We start from the raw sequence: 19,513 nt of genomic DNA, 5'->3' as shown, positions 1-19,513 counted from the left end.
AATTTTAGCACGTGTAGAAATGGGGACTTGAGGTGTTCTGATGCGCCCATCATGTTTATGTACAATATTAATAGAGCAACATGGCGACCCGGACCAAGCTTCACCACCACGTAAACAGCATAACAGGAGTCTGGAAACACAAAATATGCTACTAATTCAAGTTTTTTTTTTGTCAAAACCCTTTAGCGATCTTATTTATATGAAAAGCACCCTCCATTGAGCAGATAAAAGAAATATCTCTTTCCATACACTGTCAGTTATTGTCATGATGATATTTTGCTACATGACACCTCGTGTACACAGTCAGTTCTGGGTTAATTGTATTTTTAACGATCTATTCATGTATTGTCCATCCTCTGTTATACCTCAGATTGGGTTACGGACCCTAGATTGTATTAAAGCCATTGAACTGTCATTTGGTATCATAAAGGAATTGAACACACTGATATTTTTTACTTATTTACCCAAAATTAACAGCTTTTAAAGCCCTCACGTTTGCCAATTATTTCCATGACGACAAACGAAAACACTCCAGAAAACATTCTTTAATTTTATTAGCATGGCTTTATTTCAATTGTTTTTCTCTCTTCGCGTTTTCGTTTGATTCTAGTTTTTTTTATCTGTTCCTATTATCCCCGCGATCATCTGCTTATCAACTACGAGGATTTCCTCTTCGTATGCCCCATGATCGACACTGGGAAAGCTGACCACACAACGCCTTGACAATTCCTCTTTCTAATGTGCAAAGACACGAACTCTTCATTTACACACCTGCGACGACGTGCTTACACGTTTTTTGTGCAAAAACGCCAGCCATGAATAATGAACGGTATTATACCATTCGGGCCGGTTATAACATTGATATCTGGCAAGAGAAAACTTGATATTCGGATCCCCGCGAGACCGTGAAAGGATATTAAGTGGCTCTCAAAATGGCTCTTCAACGCCTCCAGTTTTTAACAGTGATATTCTTTCTACTATTTTCAGTCTTCTTCGTGCCAGGTCCAATAAATGTGATGTCCGACTCGGCGACTACATTCAAACCAACAACACCGGGAGTAATAAACACAGCAACGGATCCACCTTGGATGTCGAGACCAGGTAGAGAAATCAATTTTGAACGTTATAACAGGGTTTTGCCACCAACTAAAAATAACGAGCCCTCTAATAAGACGACCATAACTTCCTATTCAATAAAGTTAGAACACAATTTGGAATGATCTCTTGGCGAGAAAAAAGTTGCTGGTCAAATGGAACCACATTTCGTGACAATGAGGGAACACAGAGAAGTAACCACTCGTCCATACAGAGACATACGTTCTATCCCGACATTTTGCCGCATTTTTAGCACACCCATTGTTTGTGGGAAGATGAAGTGAACACAGTGAGTGTACCCCAGATACATACTGTTGTCGAAATACAGAATATAGTTTACTGCGGTACTTCTAGTTTTCTGATTGCCTCACGAATCGTTGCCGAACAACTCCATAAGCGCGTGTGCTGCAGTTTTGTGATAATTATGTTTTTATTTAGTATCGAGCAATAAAATAACTCGAAGACTTTCTTAGTTTTTGTTCGCACAATCACCAGCATACTATAATTTTCAATCAATTCAAGAAATAAAAATATACAAGTCACTGGAAAGCAAACAACGAAATGGGACTCTAACCAGAAATTTAAGCAAATATTTTCAAAAGACTTGTGATTTGAGGTAATGTGTGAAATATTTTCTTTCAGACTTATTAGAGGGAGACATTATGTTGGATGGACAAATCAGCCGTGCTTCGGTTAACAAGAAAATTTACCTATGGCCAGGAGGCATCGTTCCGTATGTATTGGAATCCTCGCTGAGTACGTACATTTTTGCTTGTCAACTTTGTAAGCAATATAGTTTGCTTTAGGCTTGGACCACTCCAAGGAGAACAAACGAAAAGATGTCGGGTCACTTACTTCCCCACGGAGCAAGTCACTTCATTGGCCCTTGTAACCAAGAGTGGCAGGGGACAGGGGCAGAAACCTGGGGCAGAAACCTGGGGTCAAAGGGGGTGGGAACTTTACGCAAGAAGAGGGGGTGAGGCGGGGGGAAGTGGGATTCCAAAGGTGGCATATAGGAGATAGGAGAAATAGGGGAAATATTGAAACATTGAGTCATGTGTTGTCATAGGAAAAGCACCCAGAAGTTGGAACGAGGGTAAAAAAAAAAATAAGGTTGGGGAACAAAGAACAGATCCATTGTCCACTCAGTAGAATTATACCAAAAGTCTAGAAAGTCAGTCGATGACCGGAACTGGGCTAGCAAAACTTACCTAGCTCTTAAGGAATCCTTTTAACGTTGATGCCTGGATTTTGAAGTTTTTTTCTGCGAGGGACTAACAGGCTAGTTTTTCAATGGTTTCGAGTTGCATACCGTGAAATATCCCGCACCGAGTGGCTTGCATGATTTTTCAGAATGCACTCGAGTCTTAAGGCCAGTGGGGTATACAAAGAAAACTCAAGTCACGAGAAAACACTGTGTTACCAGGCCTTTACCATAAAATAACCGCTACAAGACGAACAGCTTGCCAGAAGTAAGATTAGCATAAGCTTTTACTTCGAATGAAGCCGGATATACAAGAACTTACAAAACTTTTACATTTAACGTTAGCATGTCAAATTCCTAGGTTAGCTTTAAGCAATCTGATAGCCAGAAAATTGCAAATACTATCTAGTCATGGCAATGGTAAAGATAAAAAAAGACCTGTAAGATTATGCAAGATTTGCTTTATACCTTACATGGCAAGTTCTTGCCGTCCAAAGCTGTTTTCTTCCGCATTCTTGGGTTTTTCGGTAAATACCTACAATTGTAGCAATCATGTTTTTGAAGCTTCAAACTATAGAAAGTCGAATTCGATATACTAATTTGGTTTCTTATTCTTTTAATGTTTGAACTTCTTCTTGTAATATCTGAACCAAGCTGAATAGAATGTACCTGGCGCGCGCTGCCGGCCAGGTTTTTTGGCGGGAAAATTTAGATAAACGCTATGATATGCATCAAATTTTTAGCTGTAGCTTCCTGATTGGCTATTTATATTGTACACGGAGCGAAGGCGAATGAGACCCACACACGCACGAATAGCTGGGAAATGAGTGTTCCTTCAGGAAAATTTCTCCACATTATTTTGTTTTCTTACTTAACAGCCATTCACGCACGCTCAGCAATAACCAATGCCATGAGCACGATGGAAAGGCTTTCATGTTTGCGTTTCAAGTCCAGAACAAATGAACCGTACTTTGTAAGGTTTATACGAGGACAAGGGTGAGTGATCGTCAATAACTCAGCTTATGTAACTTATGAATCAGTTATGAGACAACAGACTTATAAGGGGCGAAATGAAAGTAAACTTTAAAAAAAAGTCAGTTGGATCTCAACACACTGGAACCATTGTATAAACTTTTAACTTTTATTATGTCAAATTTTAACAGTTATATTTCGTTGTTAGCACACGCAAAGCTTTTTTGGAACTTTTTACCTTTTAACTAAAGAAGGCTCAATATTAAAAGCTGAAATGTTTTTTGGCCTCTCTCAAAACACAAACCAAATTAGCACAGAGGGAGCTTTCATGCAACACAAGAAATAATAATAGTTGTAGCACAGAGAGGATTCCTCTTATAACTTATCCATCATACTGTTTTTTTTTTCTTTTTGTGATAGTTGCTACTCCTGTATCGGTCGAACAATGAATCCAAGAGGTCAGGTGGTTTCTATAGGATGGGGTTGTGAGTACGAGGGCACCATCTTACATGAGTTGATGCATACTGTCGGTTTCTTTCATACAAACTCACGGCCTGACCGGGATGCTTATGTTATCGTGTATTCGAAGAACATCAGACCTGGTGAGTAGTGCGCATGTCAGAAATCAGCTGTCTGGGACATTAATTCTTGCAAAACCAGATCAATCGAGGAACTCATTGTGACCACAAGTAAGCCTAACACACAAAAGAACCGCAGCATCGTACAACTGGAACTTAACAAATCACTTCTGACCAATCAAAACATGCCCGGATAAGGTAGTGAACCAATCAGAGTTGGACGTAAGAAATCTTGATGCAACTAAAACCATGCGGTTACTAAGCCCGGAAAAAAGCCTGAAGGGGAGCCAGGTCTGGCTTCAGTCTCCTTTCTGATTGGTTGACTAGAGAAAAGAAACAGCACCGTTGCTTAAAACACGAGTTTCATAAATCGATTAAAAACTTGAAGAGTTCAGGAAGTAATAAATGTCTCAAAACTTGTCTGAACAAAATCTTCGCTTGGTTTTTGAACGCTTTCACTGAGTTTTGAGCGACAAAAGAAACTGCGTTTCTGTCATGGCCTTAGACATAAGTCCTGGGACGAAGAGCAATTACCAGTTTAGCCAAGAGATCTGGTATCCATTCATCAGAAGCGAATTAAGGCATGTTGTTGTACCTCTCAATAGGTTATGAACAGAACTTTAGAAAGTACAGTCATGGTCAAGTGGATCGGCTTGGGGCACCATATGACAAAACATCCCTCATGCACCTACCTCGAAACAGCTGGAGCAGGAATGGAAAGAACACAATAGAATCACGCGCCGGAACCCATGTGGTTTTGGGCCAAATGTACGGTTTATCAGTCGTGGATAAACAACAGCTTAATCAGCTGTACAAGTGTAAAAACAATTATGGTAAGAAATATTCAGTTTTCTACCAAAAAAAATATTGAATTTTTAACTGTACTAGACTCATATAGGGATGTTTTCCAATCTTCTGTTTTCACTAGGTTGCTACCTCGCTGTAGGTCTTGAAAACGGCCAAATAACAGATTCACAGCTGGGTGCCAGCTCTTCCAAGAGCTATTATGAGCCGCACCAGGCTCGGTTACATCTGACCGCGGGACCAAAGGGGAATGGGGCCTGGTGTGCTTCGAAAAGTGCGATAGGAGAATATCTCCAGGTGAATTTTTTCTTCTTTTCTGTTTGAGAATAAAGTTGGTACCTTTCACTGGCCAACTGAGCCAATTTTATATTAGTGTACTTGTTCGGCTAAGATAAAATTTCTTGTTGCGGTCACGCTCCAAGAGCGCAAAAGAGTTCACGCATGTGTGGACTATTGCAATCTCAGAGCAACGCGTGCAAAATACGGCCATTAATGAAACCATGCATTTCTTTTGGAAATGTAAAAACTGAATAACAGTTGGTAATGGCAAATGAGATTTTATGTAAGAGGATTGTCTGGATGTTTTAAGAGAAATGAATTATTTTAGAGTGAACTCTGGTAGACGAATTTCTCGACTCCGCCATCTTAGCTTTTTGGCATTTCACGAGGGGACCAAATATCACTAAGCCTAGAAGAGGAGGGATGGGTTGAGGATCTTGGATCGCTCGTACCGTTGTTAAATTGCAGTTAATCAAGTTAGTTAATTTCTACTGTTGCAACCCACAGATCGATTTAGGCTCAAGGTACAAAGTAACTGCAATTGCTACTCAAGGCATGGCGAGCTATTTTTCGAAAGCCTGGATATCAGGGTACAAAGTCCAGAGCAGTGACAATGGCAACTTGTACAGCTGGGCTACGAGCATACAGGTCAGCGGCATTATTGCTCAGAGTTTGAACTATTGAAGGAGATTAGTTAATAGCAATAAATGGTACAAAAGAAACTCCAACGAATACGTCCATTCCATTTTTAAAGAGCCTCACCATTCCTCCTGCGCTGACCGTAGGTGGTTTAAATTACTCTGCTGACTAGCGAGGCTGAAAGAAAATAGATATTTGGATGCATTGAATCTCGATAGCAAACACAGACATTATTGCGTTCTAAATAACCATAGGTGTGTTTCCTTCGCGACGGAAGGGAAGAAAAGCTTTCAATAACTGCTTACCTGTTTTACTTAATTATTCATTTATTTTCCTTTTTATGCTTGTCTACTTGCACAATACGCCTCACATTGTAGTAGTTCCGACACCTGCACTGCACCCGGGAAAAGATGGAAAAATGTTGTTGTCTTGTAATTGTCTTGAGATGGTGCGCGTCTTGAGGGAAACGGATTTTGTGACAGCTTGGATGACCATTGCGATTTGGTGAAAAATGAGTTTGCAGACAACAAGAAAGGGGAAAATACTACCCAATCATAACGAAGCCATTCTTCAGCTTATAGTTCCGTTTCTATAAATTACAACTTCGGCTCCAGTTTCCCCCTTGTCTGTTTTAAACTCTTTGTCTTTTGCAGCAGTTTCTACATGGAAATTGGGACGCAAACTCTGTGCAGTACAACTCCCTTCAAACACCGTTCAGAGCTCGCTTTGTCAGAATCCTTCCCACTCACTGGTATAACCAGATATGTTTACGAGTTGAACTGTACGGATGCAAGTAAACTTGAGGTGAGAAAAATCAGCGGCATAAACACTCAAACCTGGCATGATTTTGCTTTATTTTGATACATGGGCACAGCTGGAAAGTATCTGCCACAAGGTGATTTAACCACATATAATAAACTAAATAAACTGCAAAGCCGTAAACGAAGATCCTACTTGATTGAAGGTTGGATCTCACAGGAGATCTAATCAGCCAAACTTGAAAAGTAAAACGATGAGAAGTGAAGGACTACTGCAAGATTGACACAACGTGGTATATTTAGAACAATATTTCGGCTGGCCAGACCAGCCTTCTTCAGGTTTAGGTGTTACTAAATTATAGAAATGAAATTACAATATTATATAGTTGTGGATGTCGTAACCTATATTTCGAAACTAAAAGGAGTGGCGGAAATGACGAACAAAACAAACTACACGTAAATTAAGTAAGGATAAAATTGATCTTCGTAGTTACAAGTTTTACGATTCATCACAGCCTCGTCACATCTACAACTTGTAACCTACGTAGACCCGTTTTATCCTTACTTTTAGTTTGTTTTATTCGTCATTTTCGCCACTCCGTTTACTGTTCCGAAACATGTGTTACGACATCCAGCACTATATAATATTGTAATTTCATTTTTATAATTAAGTAACATCTAAACCTGAAGAAGGCTTAAACCTTATTTAGCTGCTTTTTTGCAATCTCAAAGGGACTTGTAAAAAGCTAGATGCAGTTCTCAGTTTAGTAGTATAACTGCTGATTCAGACCGGCCTTCATGATCGCTTCTGCTAGAGTTAAAAAAAATTAGTATGGAACGCAGAGGACCCGTAGAAACTTTTCCAAGTTGACTCAAAAGCCTTCCATTCAGTCGGTCAGCGTTTGTAGTTTGGGCGGTGTAAAGGAACTTTACTGTGTCTTATTTCAAGCAGCAATAGTAATAACATTGAGGTATCCTGATATACAGTCTCTTTTTGTTTCCTTTTAAGGTTGATGAGGGATATTTGTATTTTCACATTGAACGAGCGGAGATGCAAGTTCTATTACGAATTGAGAATTGGAATATATTTATTTATTGGTATATAAACGACAGGGAATTCGGGGCCGAACTGCTGATTGCAGTTTCATCATTGATTTGACTGATAAATATATTTATCTATTTTTTTTTTACTAGTAAAACAGTACAAACAACATATCATCGAAAAGTAAGATAATTTTAACTGTCAAGTCAATATTACTATCCTTAACCCCTCTATTAAGGGGGCTTATTTATTCCAAGAATGTTCGAGGGAGGGGCCTTATATAAAGGGCCTCCCAGTAGGGGATTCATGTTCCCGTGAAAAAATTCGCGTCTTCCCCGTTCCCCCAAAATAAATTCCATTTTTTACCACAATTTCTGCTAATCTCGCAATCTGATTGGCTAATTTGCCGTTGTCGATAAGAGTCCATACCACGCTGCTCGCGTCAATATGTCGCGCAATGCCTTTTTCGGCTCGCGTTCTGAAAAAAACATTTTCTTTGACGTTGATTTTGTGGTAAAAAAACAAATCGAAATGTGGTTTAGCGTGGTCTGTACTCTTATCGACAACGATTACGCGTCATTACTCTTTTCCCAAACATTTTTTGTTATTGTTTCTGCATGTTGAGCGAGTTTGCAAAAGTTTTTGAAAGGAAAGTCTGAAGCGTACAAGTAGCTCATTTGCATGAGCTGATAGTAGAGATATCCCAAGTTAATCGTCAAAAGATATCAAGGAATGATCACGGACCCATGTTCTTTTGTTCCCCCAAACCTCTGGGAGGTCCTCTATATATTTCCGTACTCCCTTCCAATATTTGGGTAACAATAAAAAATATTTTTATCTAAGGTTGATGTTGTCACTTTATTGGAAACTTGAAGCTAAAACGAGAGCGGTTGATTAGTTTTGATGTACAGCTAACTCTAGAAATAGCGCAATTCTTTTATCGAGTGGCAAAATAATCGTTTGCTTCGCTTTACAGGTTGCTGAACGCTATGATTGATCAAAAAAGGCTCGCGCAAACTGCTGCTACAACCAATCAAAGCAAATATGTCGTTTTCCATGAGCCAATCATGACTTGGTTCCTGCCCGTTTTCCCGCGCTTGTCACCGGTAACCTGCTCTTGCTTAAAATCTGATTGGTTCATTTCTTCTCTCCAGATTGTGAAATACAACAATTACGCCACACTTTCAATTAAGGCAAGTGAATATATGAAATACCATATATTTGAATTGCGGAAAAAGAGACGAAGACATGATTAATCATCGCAGTTACATACACAACTTAAACAGTTGTGAAAATTAAAGCCTGAAAAAAAAAATTTCAGGCCTGACAACTGCTTAAGTTATGTGAATAACTGCGATGATCAACCGTGATCGCGTTGAATCAGTTTTTAATAAATGGATTAACTTTGCTCATGTGACTTTCCCCCGTGCGAGCCACACGTTACATGTTTCACTCGGAGTTCTGATTACTCAGTTCGCTCGATGTTTGGTGAAAAAAAAACTCGCTCTTTAGATCGAACTGGACAGCCAAAACTTTGAACCCACTTTCCAGAAATACTGGTGTCAAAAGCTGGTACTCAGTCTCTCAATGTTTCTGCAGTGTTAAATTATGAAGCTTCTGAACAGGAGGGCATCAGCAGTAAGGCTTTTGAGGTCAACCATGCATTGAAAAACAAAACAGCTTTGAAACCATTTTTAATGCAATAAAAACACTATTTACAATGATAATAAGTTAACAACTCTTATAACCTATCAATAAATACTTTTCAACTTCTCAACACTGCCCATGCTTTTTGACGTCACATAAACAAGGTAAACATCGGTCGATAGATATTCATTGTGCATACATGTACATGTCAATGACAGCTGAATGGCATGACGCAAGTGTCACGCAATCTTCTGTATCAAAACTAACAAACAGATTGATCTTTTTTCTGTGAAACTAGGTTTTATAATTATTATTATTAAATACATATCAATTAAGTAATATTTATCTCTGAAATACTATAGATATAATTTATACAGCAATACGTCACAAGAACTCTAGGGTAATTATCTTTGAAGGGACAACTTTGTCACATGACACAAGCTTGCGACAAGTAAAAGACATGAACTACTTCATGTAAATCAAACCTACCACTTCTGAGTAAAGCAAGTTACAGACTCGATTTTAATATATAAGACTACCCATGCGATACATTTGTCTTTTAAGCTTGTTGCATGCAGCAAAGTTTTCCCATCTTAATCATCCCTTATAGGACGGCTTGCAGTGAGGTCTTAATCAAACAAACAACCATTATTCAAGGCTTAAGGACTTTTCAAAAATTGACCTCATTGTGCAAGACTGTTTTTTTTTTTTAATTGAGACTTCTCACAGCATTTCTAATGGATCTCTCGTGATATGTAAATGTACTTTTACATACATGGGGATCATTTGACTCATCTTTGGTAATAGATTCCTTTTCACTGCCCCACCATAGGATCATTTTAATTGGCAAAACTACTGAAAATGTTAAGATTGTCTCACAATACTTCAAAGTATTGTGTATGACAAGCCAAATAACAACTGCAAAAGAGACTAGTGAGCCATGCTCATACTAGTATAAACCTAGCCTCAAGTTTAACATTTAAATTCTCATTACATCCTTCATATATTTTCTCTAATTCTGCTAGGGAGAATTTCCTTCCAAGTCAAAACTTCCTAAGATGATCTCAACTGGTTCTACATGTATATGCTTATAACTAGAGCTTGATTTCCGCTGGCTTGTTTGACAAGCACAACTTACAACCTGCCTCCAAAATCTTTTGTAAAAAGGTGACCACAAGCTAAAAAATTATTGATGTTAGTGACTAAAAAGTTCCAACAGAAACAATGCACTTCACGAATAACAAAGGTGACAGAATGTCAACATCATCATCCTCCTCAATATTGAGGATTCTAAATTGGTTTTAAAGGAAAAAAAGATTAAGTGCATTCCCACAAAACAGTCACTTTGTTAATATGGCTACCTAGTTTTTTTTTCCTGCAACCAAAATCTAAGTCAGTGATAGTTTTAAATTTTGGATTTTCTGGCACAGTTAAAAAAAAAACAAACAAACAAACAAAAAAAACCCCAGACAACTATAATTATGTTAGTTGATTGCTAAGAGAACTTTGTTTCTACATGTATCTTATCCACTGCAACCATGCAATGTATTCTTAACAGCTTTGAAACAAGTCTGTCCACAATGTATATGTTGTAGTTTAAAATGAATTTTAGGTCAAAGTGTTTTTGAACTAGTTTGAATTGTATGTTCCTTTGTTCCAGATTTATTACCAAGTCCCTTAAAGAAAGGAAATACAAATCAAACTAGTTTGAAATCATTTTGACCTGAGATCTATTCATTTTAACCTGCAACATCTATTTTCTGTTTCAAATAAAAAAAAAAAATTCACCACTAAAAAACAGGAATTTCATACTTGTGGAGAGTACATGTAGGAGAGTAGGCCAGAGATTTTGTTTCAAATATCTTGTGTAATAATATTTGTATTTGTAATGAGAAAATAAAATGTTGTTGTTGTTGGTGGTGGTTAAACATTTTAATAATTCTAGAATCCTAATCTGTAAGTCTCACACAGAAAATGAATACTCTGATCACTCATTCTGGGAGTTAAACTTAAGGTGGCTTGAAACAGTTTCCAGCACTTAGATTTTGGTGGATCGTTATAACCACTCTTTATCACTTAATGCTACAATCGTGGTATCAGAAAACTCCCCAACCACTAGTGAACACGTTGTTATGACTCTCGTGATGCAATAGATTACCATAGCAACAGTACGACCTCCTAAAAACACCCTTAATTACAACTTTAGGGGCTTATAATTCAAAAACGGCACAGTGAAATTTTTTATATAATCAACTTTTGATAAGCATGATAAGACGCAACTTTTGGCAAAGTTTAAAAAAATTCTGTACATAGGGTTCAGAGCCACCTTAAATTTCCATGTTGGAAACTGTTTTGAGCCACCTTAAATGTAAACATTTTCTCAGTTTGATGTGTAATTTTATTTTTGGCTAATTTAGGTAATAGAACTGAACACCTTTCAAACTCTAAACAACTGTTTGGATATTCTATAGATTGACCAGGTTGTGTCGGTCAGCTTGTATCTTTTTTCGTATTCCCCTATACACTTTGTACTCTACTACAGACCCACGGTAATGAGGTAAGGATTGTTGAATGGTGTATAACAGCTCAAGTTCTAGGTAGTTGGAAAACTGTTCTGCTGGAAAACTTCAACAAGTAACTCCTTCTACCAAAAAATTGATCAACCAAACCATCTCACCCAAAACAGCCAATTTAAAACTCTGGTCACTAGTGAACAAAAGATTTAATAGGGTTTGGCTACTCTATTTCCTCTCAACTCTTCAAACTGCATTTGTCAAAAGTGTTACTACAAGTAAATGACAGACTGTATATCCTGTAAGTGTACTGCATTATTAACTCCCACTAAGGCAGACATACATGAGAGACCAGCTCTGATTGTCTGCTGAGGTGTCTACAATGCAGCTTGTAGGGAGATCAAATTGTACTGATAAATGAAAGTCATGTGTAGATGTACATGTATATGAGACGGTGAATGGTATGTAGAATATTTTATGTCTCGGAAAGTGTAGATCTGACCTCGAAATCTCAGAAGCCTTTGTGTTGAGCCACAAAGTCTTGTTTTTGTGTGTCTTTTTTTTTTCTCATATCGGAATCTAAAATCATTTTTATTTTAGCCCTAGTCTTGGAGTTTCTAAGAAGGGCATCCAGGTCAGCAGGCTTTTAGCCAGGATTTAATAAGTGGGTGTCCAAAATGTGCTATGGGGCCTGCTCAAATCAACAATTTATAATGCAACATGAGACAAATTAAACAATTTTCTTTAATAAGTGGCTGTCCACAGGACGCCTGGATGCCCATCTGGCTAAAAGCCCTCGAGTTGGCATCCCAGTGAGTCTTGAGCAGGTTGTACAGTAACACTTACACAATGCTTGCTTATTGCTCAATGGTTTTTTCTGCTTCCTTGACTTCTGGGTAGTAGTTCTTGTATCTCAGATGCCATGCTAGGCTTGTACATGCGGTTACTGTTCTAAACTGGTGAATGACGTTACGAGGGATGAAGTAGATGTCATTATCCCGCAGAAGGAACTTGGAATATTTCACACCTTCTCTTCTTAGCTGATTAAGTTTTGCATCATCTACCCAGCTGACACACTGAAATAAGAGGAAAATTTTATAATGTATACCATAGTTATAAAAACAGTTATACACATGTGCATGTACATGGCATAGATGAACCCCAGAATACAAGCTTGCACAAAATGAACTAAACACAAAAAAAGGTTTGGCTAAATTGTGCCTCTTGTATAAAATTTGACAGTCGTGCATGAACAAAGAAGCTGTTCCCAGGTGGTAAAAAAAGGTAAGGTAAAGATTGCATAGGAACCCAGTGGTCCATCAGGCCAGAGCTTATCTCTGGTTTCTGTTGCATGAAGTGACTAGCCTGAGTATTTCTACTCCCCCCTGGATGGGATGCCATATGTAGTCTATTGAGGGGTTACCACAAGCATTAAATTCCCTGGTACCCATTTAAATACACCTGGGTGGAGAGAGGCACTGTGAGAGTAAAGTGTCTTGCCCAAGAACACAACACAACTGGCCAGAGCTCGAATCAGGTTCTAGCCCAATTTCAGACCACTTAATCTGGAGTAGAGTGAACTAATCATGCAGTCACCATGCCTCCCAGGAGTTCAAAGGGTACCGGTAACAATGTATCTTCCAGATACTTGTACATGTAAATCACTGCATTATCACTATGAAGTCAAACAGCCTGTTCCCTACCTGTTGAACTGGGGGTTCATGAAGATCCAACTGTAATTTCTGAGCCAGAAAATTGAAGTTTTCAGCACTAAAACACACCACATCTTTGCAATCTCTGTTGGCAGAAGGACTAGAAAACAAGAAAATAACCAATTGTCAGTGTACATCCACAAAGTTAGAAGAATTTTACATGTAGTTAACTGACTCTCTGGTTAAAGCAGTTATTAACAAGCTAAATATGGGAGATGTAACAACACGTTGTGGTAAAACGTAAATTTAATCACAAATTAACATACATGTACTGCGAGTAGTTACTGAGCTTTACATGAAACTGACGCCCAACTGACGTATTGCCTTCACTGACGCTATGTAATAAGAACATGTCCATGTGCATGTGAACTAATTACAATACTACAAGTAACTACTTAATGAGCTACAATCAATATATCAACTACATGTACTAACAGATGATATGAGCACGCATAGCTGAGTGCTTACATTTCTCCACAATGAACTGCTTTCAAGACTCCCACCGCTGCAGTAGTCTGCCTGTCAAAACCATGTCCAACATGGTCAGCATGACACCGCGTTCTGTCTTCAGCAAGAATTTCTCTGGGCTCAGAGGCTCTGGGCAGGTACTGTAGGTTTTGAAGTTCATTAACACCAATTCTTGGAGAAAGAAAAAAAAAACATTTATACTACACTATGTGCACATTTGTCTTGCTGTTGTCCTGTGGTCAGGGTGCAAAGAGATAATGAATAGCCAGGTGGTGTCGTTGCATGCTAGCCTGAAAGGATTTTTATCTTGGGACCTCTTTTAATTAGCAGTCAAGCAAGTGATGGATAAATCCTCCAGTCCGACAGAGAAAAGCAGTAAACTATGCCTACATGTATGAGAGGGCCTACAATGATGCTGATGGTGCTGCTGATGATGATGATGTTTGCTACATACTATACATGTACAACAAGTATATTTGCACAATGTATTAAAAAGAATTAAAATCTACATACCTCCGTTTTTTGTATGGAGACTTGGACTCCGCTGTAGGAACAACCTGCTCTCCTGGTCGAACCCACAAAATCGGACCATCATTGCTTTTGTTTCGTTCAGGTAAATTAAGGGCAGAGAAACTTCCCCACGGCATAGTCTCCTTTAGAAACAGACATTGTTCAAGAAGGTCCAGAAATTCTGGGAAATACCCTCCACTTTCTTCTTGCACAGTTCCAACTAAGCTGAACTGCAGTAAAGGTCCTGATCGATATGTCCCATGAGAATACGAAGATTGCACTCTTTGAGAGAACTCCTCCATTTTTAAAGTCTCAAGGTCTGACTTTTTATACAATGACGACACCTTGACAACAAGATTCGGATGGTTCACTCCAAAATACTTCACAAGTTCAGGCAGATATGCTGCTGCATTGTGAACGATGCCCATTACATTTTTCGCTACACCTTCACTCTTTTCAGCAAAGACTTCACGGAAAAAAAGTTTTACAAACTTCTGCAATTTTTCTTCTCGTAAACCTGCAATTTCATCGGAATAAACATGGAGGACTGAGGCGCCCCCATTAGCATCAACTTCAGTGTGAATGAGATGAGATAGACGGGTCTTTTCTTTGGGATTTAACCGTATAGAATAATCTTGGTCGTTGAAATTCTTTTCTTCTTCGTGGTTATGATGGTGGTGGTGATGGTCCTTGTGTTTCTTCTTTTTCTTCTTGACATCTGATCCTCCGTTGAGTTTAGCAGCACCATTGCTCTCGTGATTTGTATCAACTGAGGAAAGCCAAGAACAAGATGAATTAGTCATGTTTATTGATCGATGATAACGACTACTCTTCAACATTAGATATATACATACAGTCGAACCTCAATCATCCGTACCTTCACTATCTGGATTTCTCGATTATCCGGACTTTTTCTCTAGTCCCAATTTTATCATCAATATTTATTAGTCACGATCAAGATCCGTAGCAATATTTGTTTTAAAACTATAGCATTGAAAGGTCAAGTCAAAAGCGAGTTTGGTTTGCTTTTAAAGAGCAAAAGCAGCATTCGCAAGCACCGTAACTAATGAAGAACACTCGAATGAGTTCTGATTGGCTAAGAGTTGAGTGGTTCAAGATGTACAGTAGACCATGTTGTTTTCCAAACGATTTGTAAAAGTGTTGTTTCATGATTAAATGTTGTCATATTTTCGATTATCCAGACCCTCGATTATCAGGACTATTTCATCTAGTCCCAGTGAGTCTGGATAATCGAGGTTCGACTGTACATACATAAACTTTATTTACTTTAGACTCAAATTTGAGAGTAGCTATAATAATAAAGCTAATATCTTCGAACTAAATAATTAAAAATGCTATAAAAATACAAATTTATAATAAAAATGTTAAAAGACATGCCTATAAATATTATGTTAAAACTCAAAATACAATATAAAAATTTACAGTTACAATAAATATCCAAGTACATACTTGGCATACTATTAAAATTAATAATTAAATTGATAAAACTAAGAATATTCTTCTTGAAGTCATTTATCTAGTAACAACTTCTCAAGGCCTCTGGGAGGGAATTCCACAGTTTAGCATTTAGGTGCAAAAAAGAGTGAAGACCATAAGTTGTTGTTCTTGGCTTGAGGAGTGACAGGATGCCATTTCCACATAGGTTGTAGTTTACAGAGCGAAGAGTAAACAAGTACTCGTAACAGCCTTCTCTTTCATCTCATTTATATTTTTCACTTGATTTTGTTGTTTTGCATGCATTTTCAACTATGGTACTCAACATTATGTTTTAGATCACAGGTATGTATGATAATTGAACGTAAAAACAATATTTTAAATTACATTATTATATATTTTCTTCTACAAGAGAACACCATAGCTACATGTAACAGAATCAAATGACAAAGCAGGGTCTTGTCATTATGTGCAAGCAAGTCTCATCTGTCTTATTCAATTTACTTTTGTACTTTTACTTTTGAATTTTACCTCACAATTACATGTAACAGACTCAAATAATAAAGCTAACAGGGTCTTGACACCTCTAATGAAATGTGTGCGAGCAAGTGTCATCTGCGTGTTTTTTTATTTGTAATACTGACTATGCCAACTAAAATCAATGGCTGCCAGGATGGTACAGATAAATTTCAAATATACCAGTCTTCCATGGAAATGCTTATCAAAGTAAAGCAGTTAAATTAAATTATACTACATGTACATGTAGTTTGAATTTTATTCAGTGCAGGAACACTAGCCTGGATTCTGTTATTAGACACAGGCTACCAGGCCAGTGGAAACGTGGCACACTGTGTCATTACCTGAATTTCTCTTGATTTTCAGTTTCAAGTCATTGTGTGAAATTATCTCTGGTGCTGAGGGAGTAAATTCACACTTCCCTGCAAAGAACAATCAAAAACTAAATTACGAAATAAACTACCTAACCATTCAAGTTAAACATATCATAGCACTGGAACTGCATCCATATTCTTCTTACGTCTGATATTATAATTATACATACGAGTAGGAAGGGATACTTTTTTTCACATACAGCTGAAGCTGATAAATTTGTAAATGTAGCAGTCTATTTTACCATAGTGATGAATGGAAAAATGCAAATTTAATGTCAAACACAGGGAGTGCTTGCGCAATCACCCAAGCCAGAGGCTCATGATAAAGAGCTTGGCAATAATCCAAAGTAGTCAAAAGTTTCAAAGTAGTCTGCGGCCGGATACAATTAGGAATAATAATTAGTGGGCATTGTGATAGTTTCAAAGTTCTCAAATTACACTCCTCTATTTTGTGAACTTCAGAAACATTCTTTAGTCCATCAATCATGAAATGTGCTAAAGAGACTTTCATGTTGCATAACATGTAGGTGAGTGACACAATTGAAGTTGACAGAGGTAAATTAACCACTGATGGTGAGTTTGTAAATAACCCTGACATTTCAAGCACTCAGCTCTTCATCTGAGCATTGGACAAGGGATGACAATTGAGACGTCAGTTTTACAAACCTACTACAGCAGGTTATTTACCTTTTTGTAACTTCCAGATTATAACTACGTTGTCACTTTTTTGCAATTTCCCATGTATGAAGTGAGTACAACACAGTTTGTACCAATTTTGATATTGAATAATATAATAATTAGCTTTGATGTGAGAGGTCGCACTAGTCTAAGGAGAATCCCCTGCATACTAAGACCTCTATGAAAGAGCTGGAGATAACCATCTTGGAAACCATGAAGATCGGCCAATGGAGATGGGTCAGTCATGTCTTGAGGTGAGAGACAGACAATGACTGCCACATTGCTCTCACCTGGACCCCTGAAGACAAGAGAAGGTGCAGCAGACCAAACATTACATGGAGGTGAACAGTTGAAGCCGAGTGCAAAGACCTGGCCTGGACTAACTGGAGTGAGGTGGAACCAAAAGACCATGAAAGATAGAAGATGTTACTGGGCATTCTTATGCTCCAATCACACAAGCATTTGGTGGATGAGTATGGGTATATATGGGTTATTGACCAAGTGTGAGGTCAAGATGGCTGGATATTGGCCAAGTTCTTTTTTTGCGTGTTTATGCACCAAGACAGAGTCAAGGTCCATAAACTCACAAAAAAAGAACGAGGACAATATCCAGCCATCTTGAATGAACAAGCTTGGTCAATATAGGATTTATTATATGGCTTTTAGGGAAATTTTTCTTGCGGGACATGGCGGGTAGCTCCGAGCGGGCAAGATAGCTCCATCCTGCCCGCTTGGGTAGCCAATCACAGCGCAGGATTTGATTCATCTTACCCCACTCATGGAACTAGCCATATAATAACAGTGCATATTGCTTTGAAAGTTGGTAAATCCAAGTCAATGGCGAGAGAGAGAGGATGGCTAACTACAGTTACGATGTACTGTAAATCATTTTTTCTTCCCTCCCATGAGGACCTACATGTACTAGGGTAGTTCTCATCTTCAGTGTCCAATTTTATGTCTCACATTTATTCATGGAGTGTGAAAAATTTTTACAGCTTTACATTGCCATGACATTTCACACTGGTATGGGCAATGGACTTGAGCTTAAAAAATTACCAGCAGACGAAAAGAGAGACGGAAAATAGAGGGATCTTTTAAGAGAACATTACTTTACCTGCACTTAAAAATACTCGTTAATAAATTATGCAACAACTTGCGTAAGAACGTTGCGATCGTGAGGAACGGCACCAAATGGCCACTTTCTACATGACACTTTCCCATTCTCTTTTATCGGAAAAGTTCTAAAAATGTATATTTAAACACTGTTGGTTGCTGGTGTCGCAACGCTATGCAAAACAGATCCAGCTTCGTGTTAGGAGAAAACACGTGCAGCTTTTCATGAATGCCGAATTTACTTCGATTCGCGTTACAAGTGATCATATATATCTGTAGCAATTACCGTGAGTTTTCTGTTTCTAACTGCAATTTACAAAAAGATCTAAGCTTAAAATCTGTGCTGTACGACCGAAACTATCGATAGTGTAACGTATGTTACGTCAACGTAATAAGATTGTAGCTGCTCAACGATCACATGCAGAAGTCAATAACATGTTTGAAATTACTGTGTGCAGTGGCTTTTCGTGTATTTACCACTTTTAAAAATTTACAGTTGAACGGATTATTTGGAGATCGAAGTGTCCAGCAGTCTTTGCCTTTTAAAATTCAGCGATCAGATACAGCTTAGTTCACAAAATTGTAAAAAACAGTGCAACGTAAACGCCGGTCGACAGCACAGACGAAATTTACTTGCATTCGCTCGTCATAATTCCGTACGCTGAACGATTTAATCTATTCTAGAATAACAAAAATAACGTTGAAAAGATATCGTACCTTCTTTTTTTATCTTTTTCAAGGTTGTCTTTAAGCTGTTGGTTGCTTTGGTCGGCGAAGGTGAGCGAGAAGGCGATGACATGGAGGTGATGTTCCAACTTTCCTCGGACGAACTCAAGCGTTGCGTTTTGCCTAAATTTTCGAGAATTACCTGAGGTTTTGTCTCTGCTTCAAAACTGATCTTCCTTTTTTTCTTGACATGCTCATCTTTTGGTAGTACAAGGCTCGTTGTCTTCTTCAGTAATGGAGATTTACTTTCAACCGTCTCTTGACCGTTAAGGGCAACTTCCTTCTGGGTCGCCATCTTGGAATTTATATTATGGGCAAAAAGTGACGTCACACACAGAACCGCTTTCGCGCGGAATTTTGCCAAATTTAGTCTAGAAAGGAAAACAGTGTGGCCATTTTAAAAGTTTTGGAAAAACGTCTTTCATTTACA

General features: G+C 38.2%; 2 protein-coding genes across 2 annotated transcripts; one reads left to right on the top strand and one right to left on the bottom strand.

Annotated features, from left to right (window-relative positions):
* The first annotated feature begins 433 nt into the window (after positions 1-433).
* LOC145497680 (protein SpAN-like) lies at positions 434-6,368 on the top strand. Its single transcript, XM_081477509.1, has 8 exons — positions 434-1,101; positions 1,738-1,851; positions 3,178-3,295; positions 3,692-3,873; positions 4,455-4,682; positions 4,778-4,950; positions 5,440-5,580; positions 6,228-6,368. Exons 1-8 carry the CDS (start codon positions 933-935, stop codon positions 6,366-6,368), a joined length of 1,266 nt encoding a protein of 421 aa, XP_081333635.1. The 5' UTR covers positions 434-932.
* Positions 6,369-8,583: 2,215 nt separating this feature from the next.
* LOC145498050 (lysine-specific demethylase RSBN1L-like) lies at positions 8,584-19,409 on the bottom strand. The gene is made up of 6 exons (XM_081477930.1): positions 19,075-19,409; positions 16,537-16,614; positions 14,225-14,990; positions 13,712-13,882; positions 13,235-13,343; positions 8,584-12,607 (listed from the first exon to the last, which is right to left on the bottom strand). The coding sequence occupies exons 1-6, from the start codon at positions 19,376-19,378 to the stop codon at positions 12,389-12,391; spliced, it is 1,647 nt and encodes a 548-aa protein (XP_081334056.1). The 5' UTR covers positions 19,379-19,409; the 3' UTR covers positions 8,584-12,388.
* Between the last annotated feature and the right edge of the window lie 104 nt (positions 19,410-19,513).

Source organism: Orbicella franksi, chromosome 9, assembly GCF_964199315.1.
Source record: "Orbicella franksi chromosome 9, jaOrbFran1.1, whole genome shotgun sequence".
NCBI classification, from domain to species: Eukaryota; Metazoa; Cnidaria; class Anthozoa; order Scleractinia; family Merulinidae; genus Orbicella; species Orbicella franksi.
This window is presented reverse-complemented; position numbering and strand designations above follow the sequence as displayed.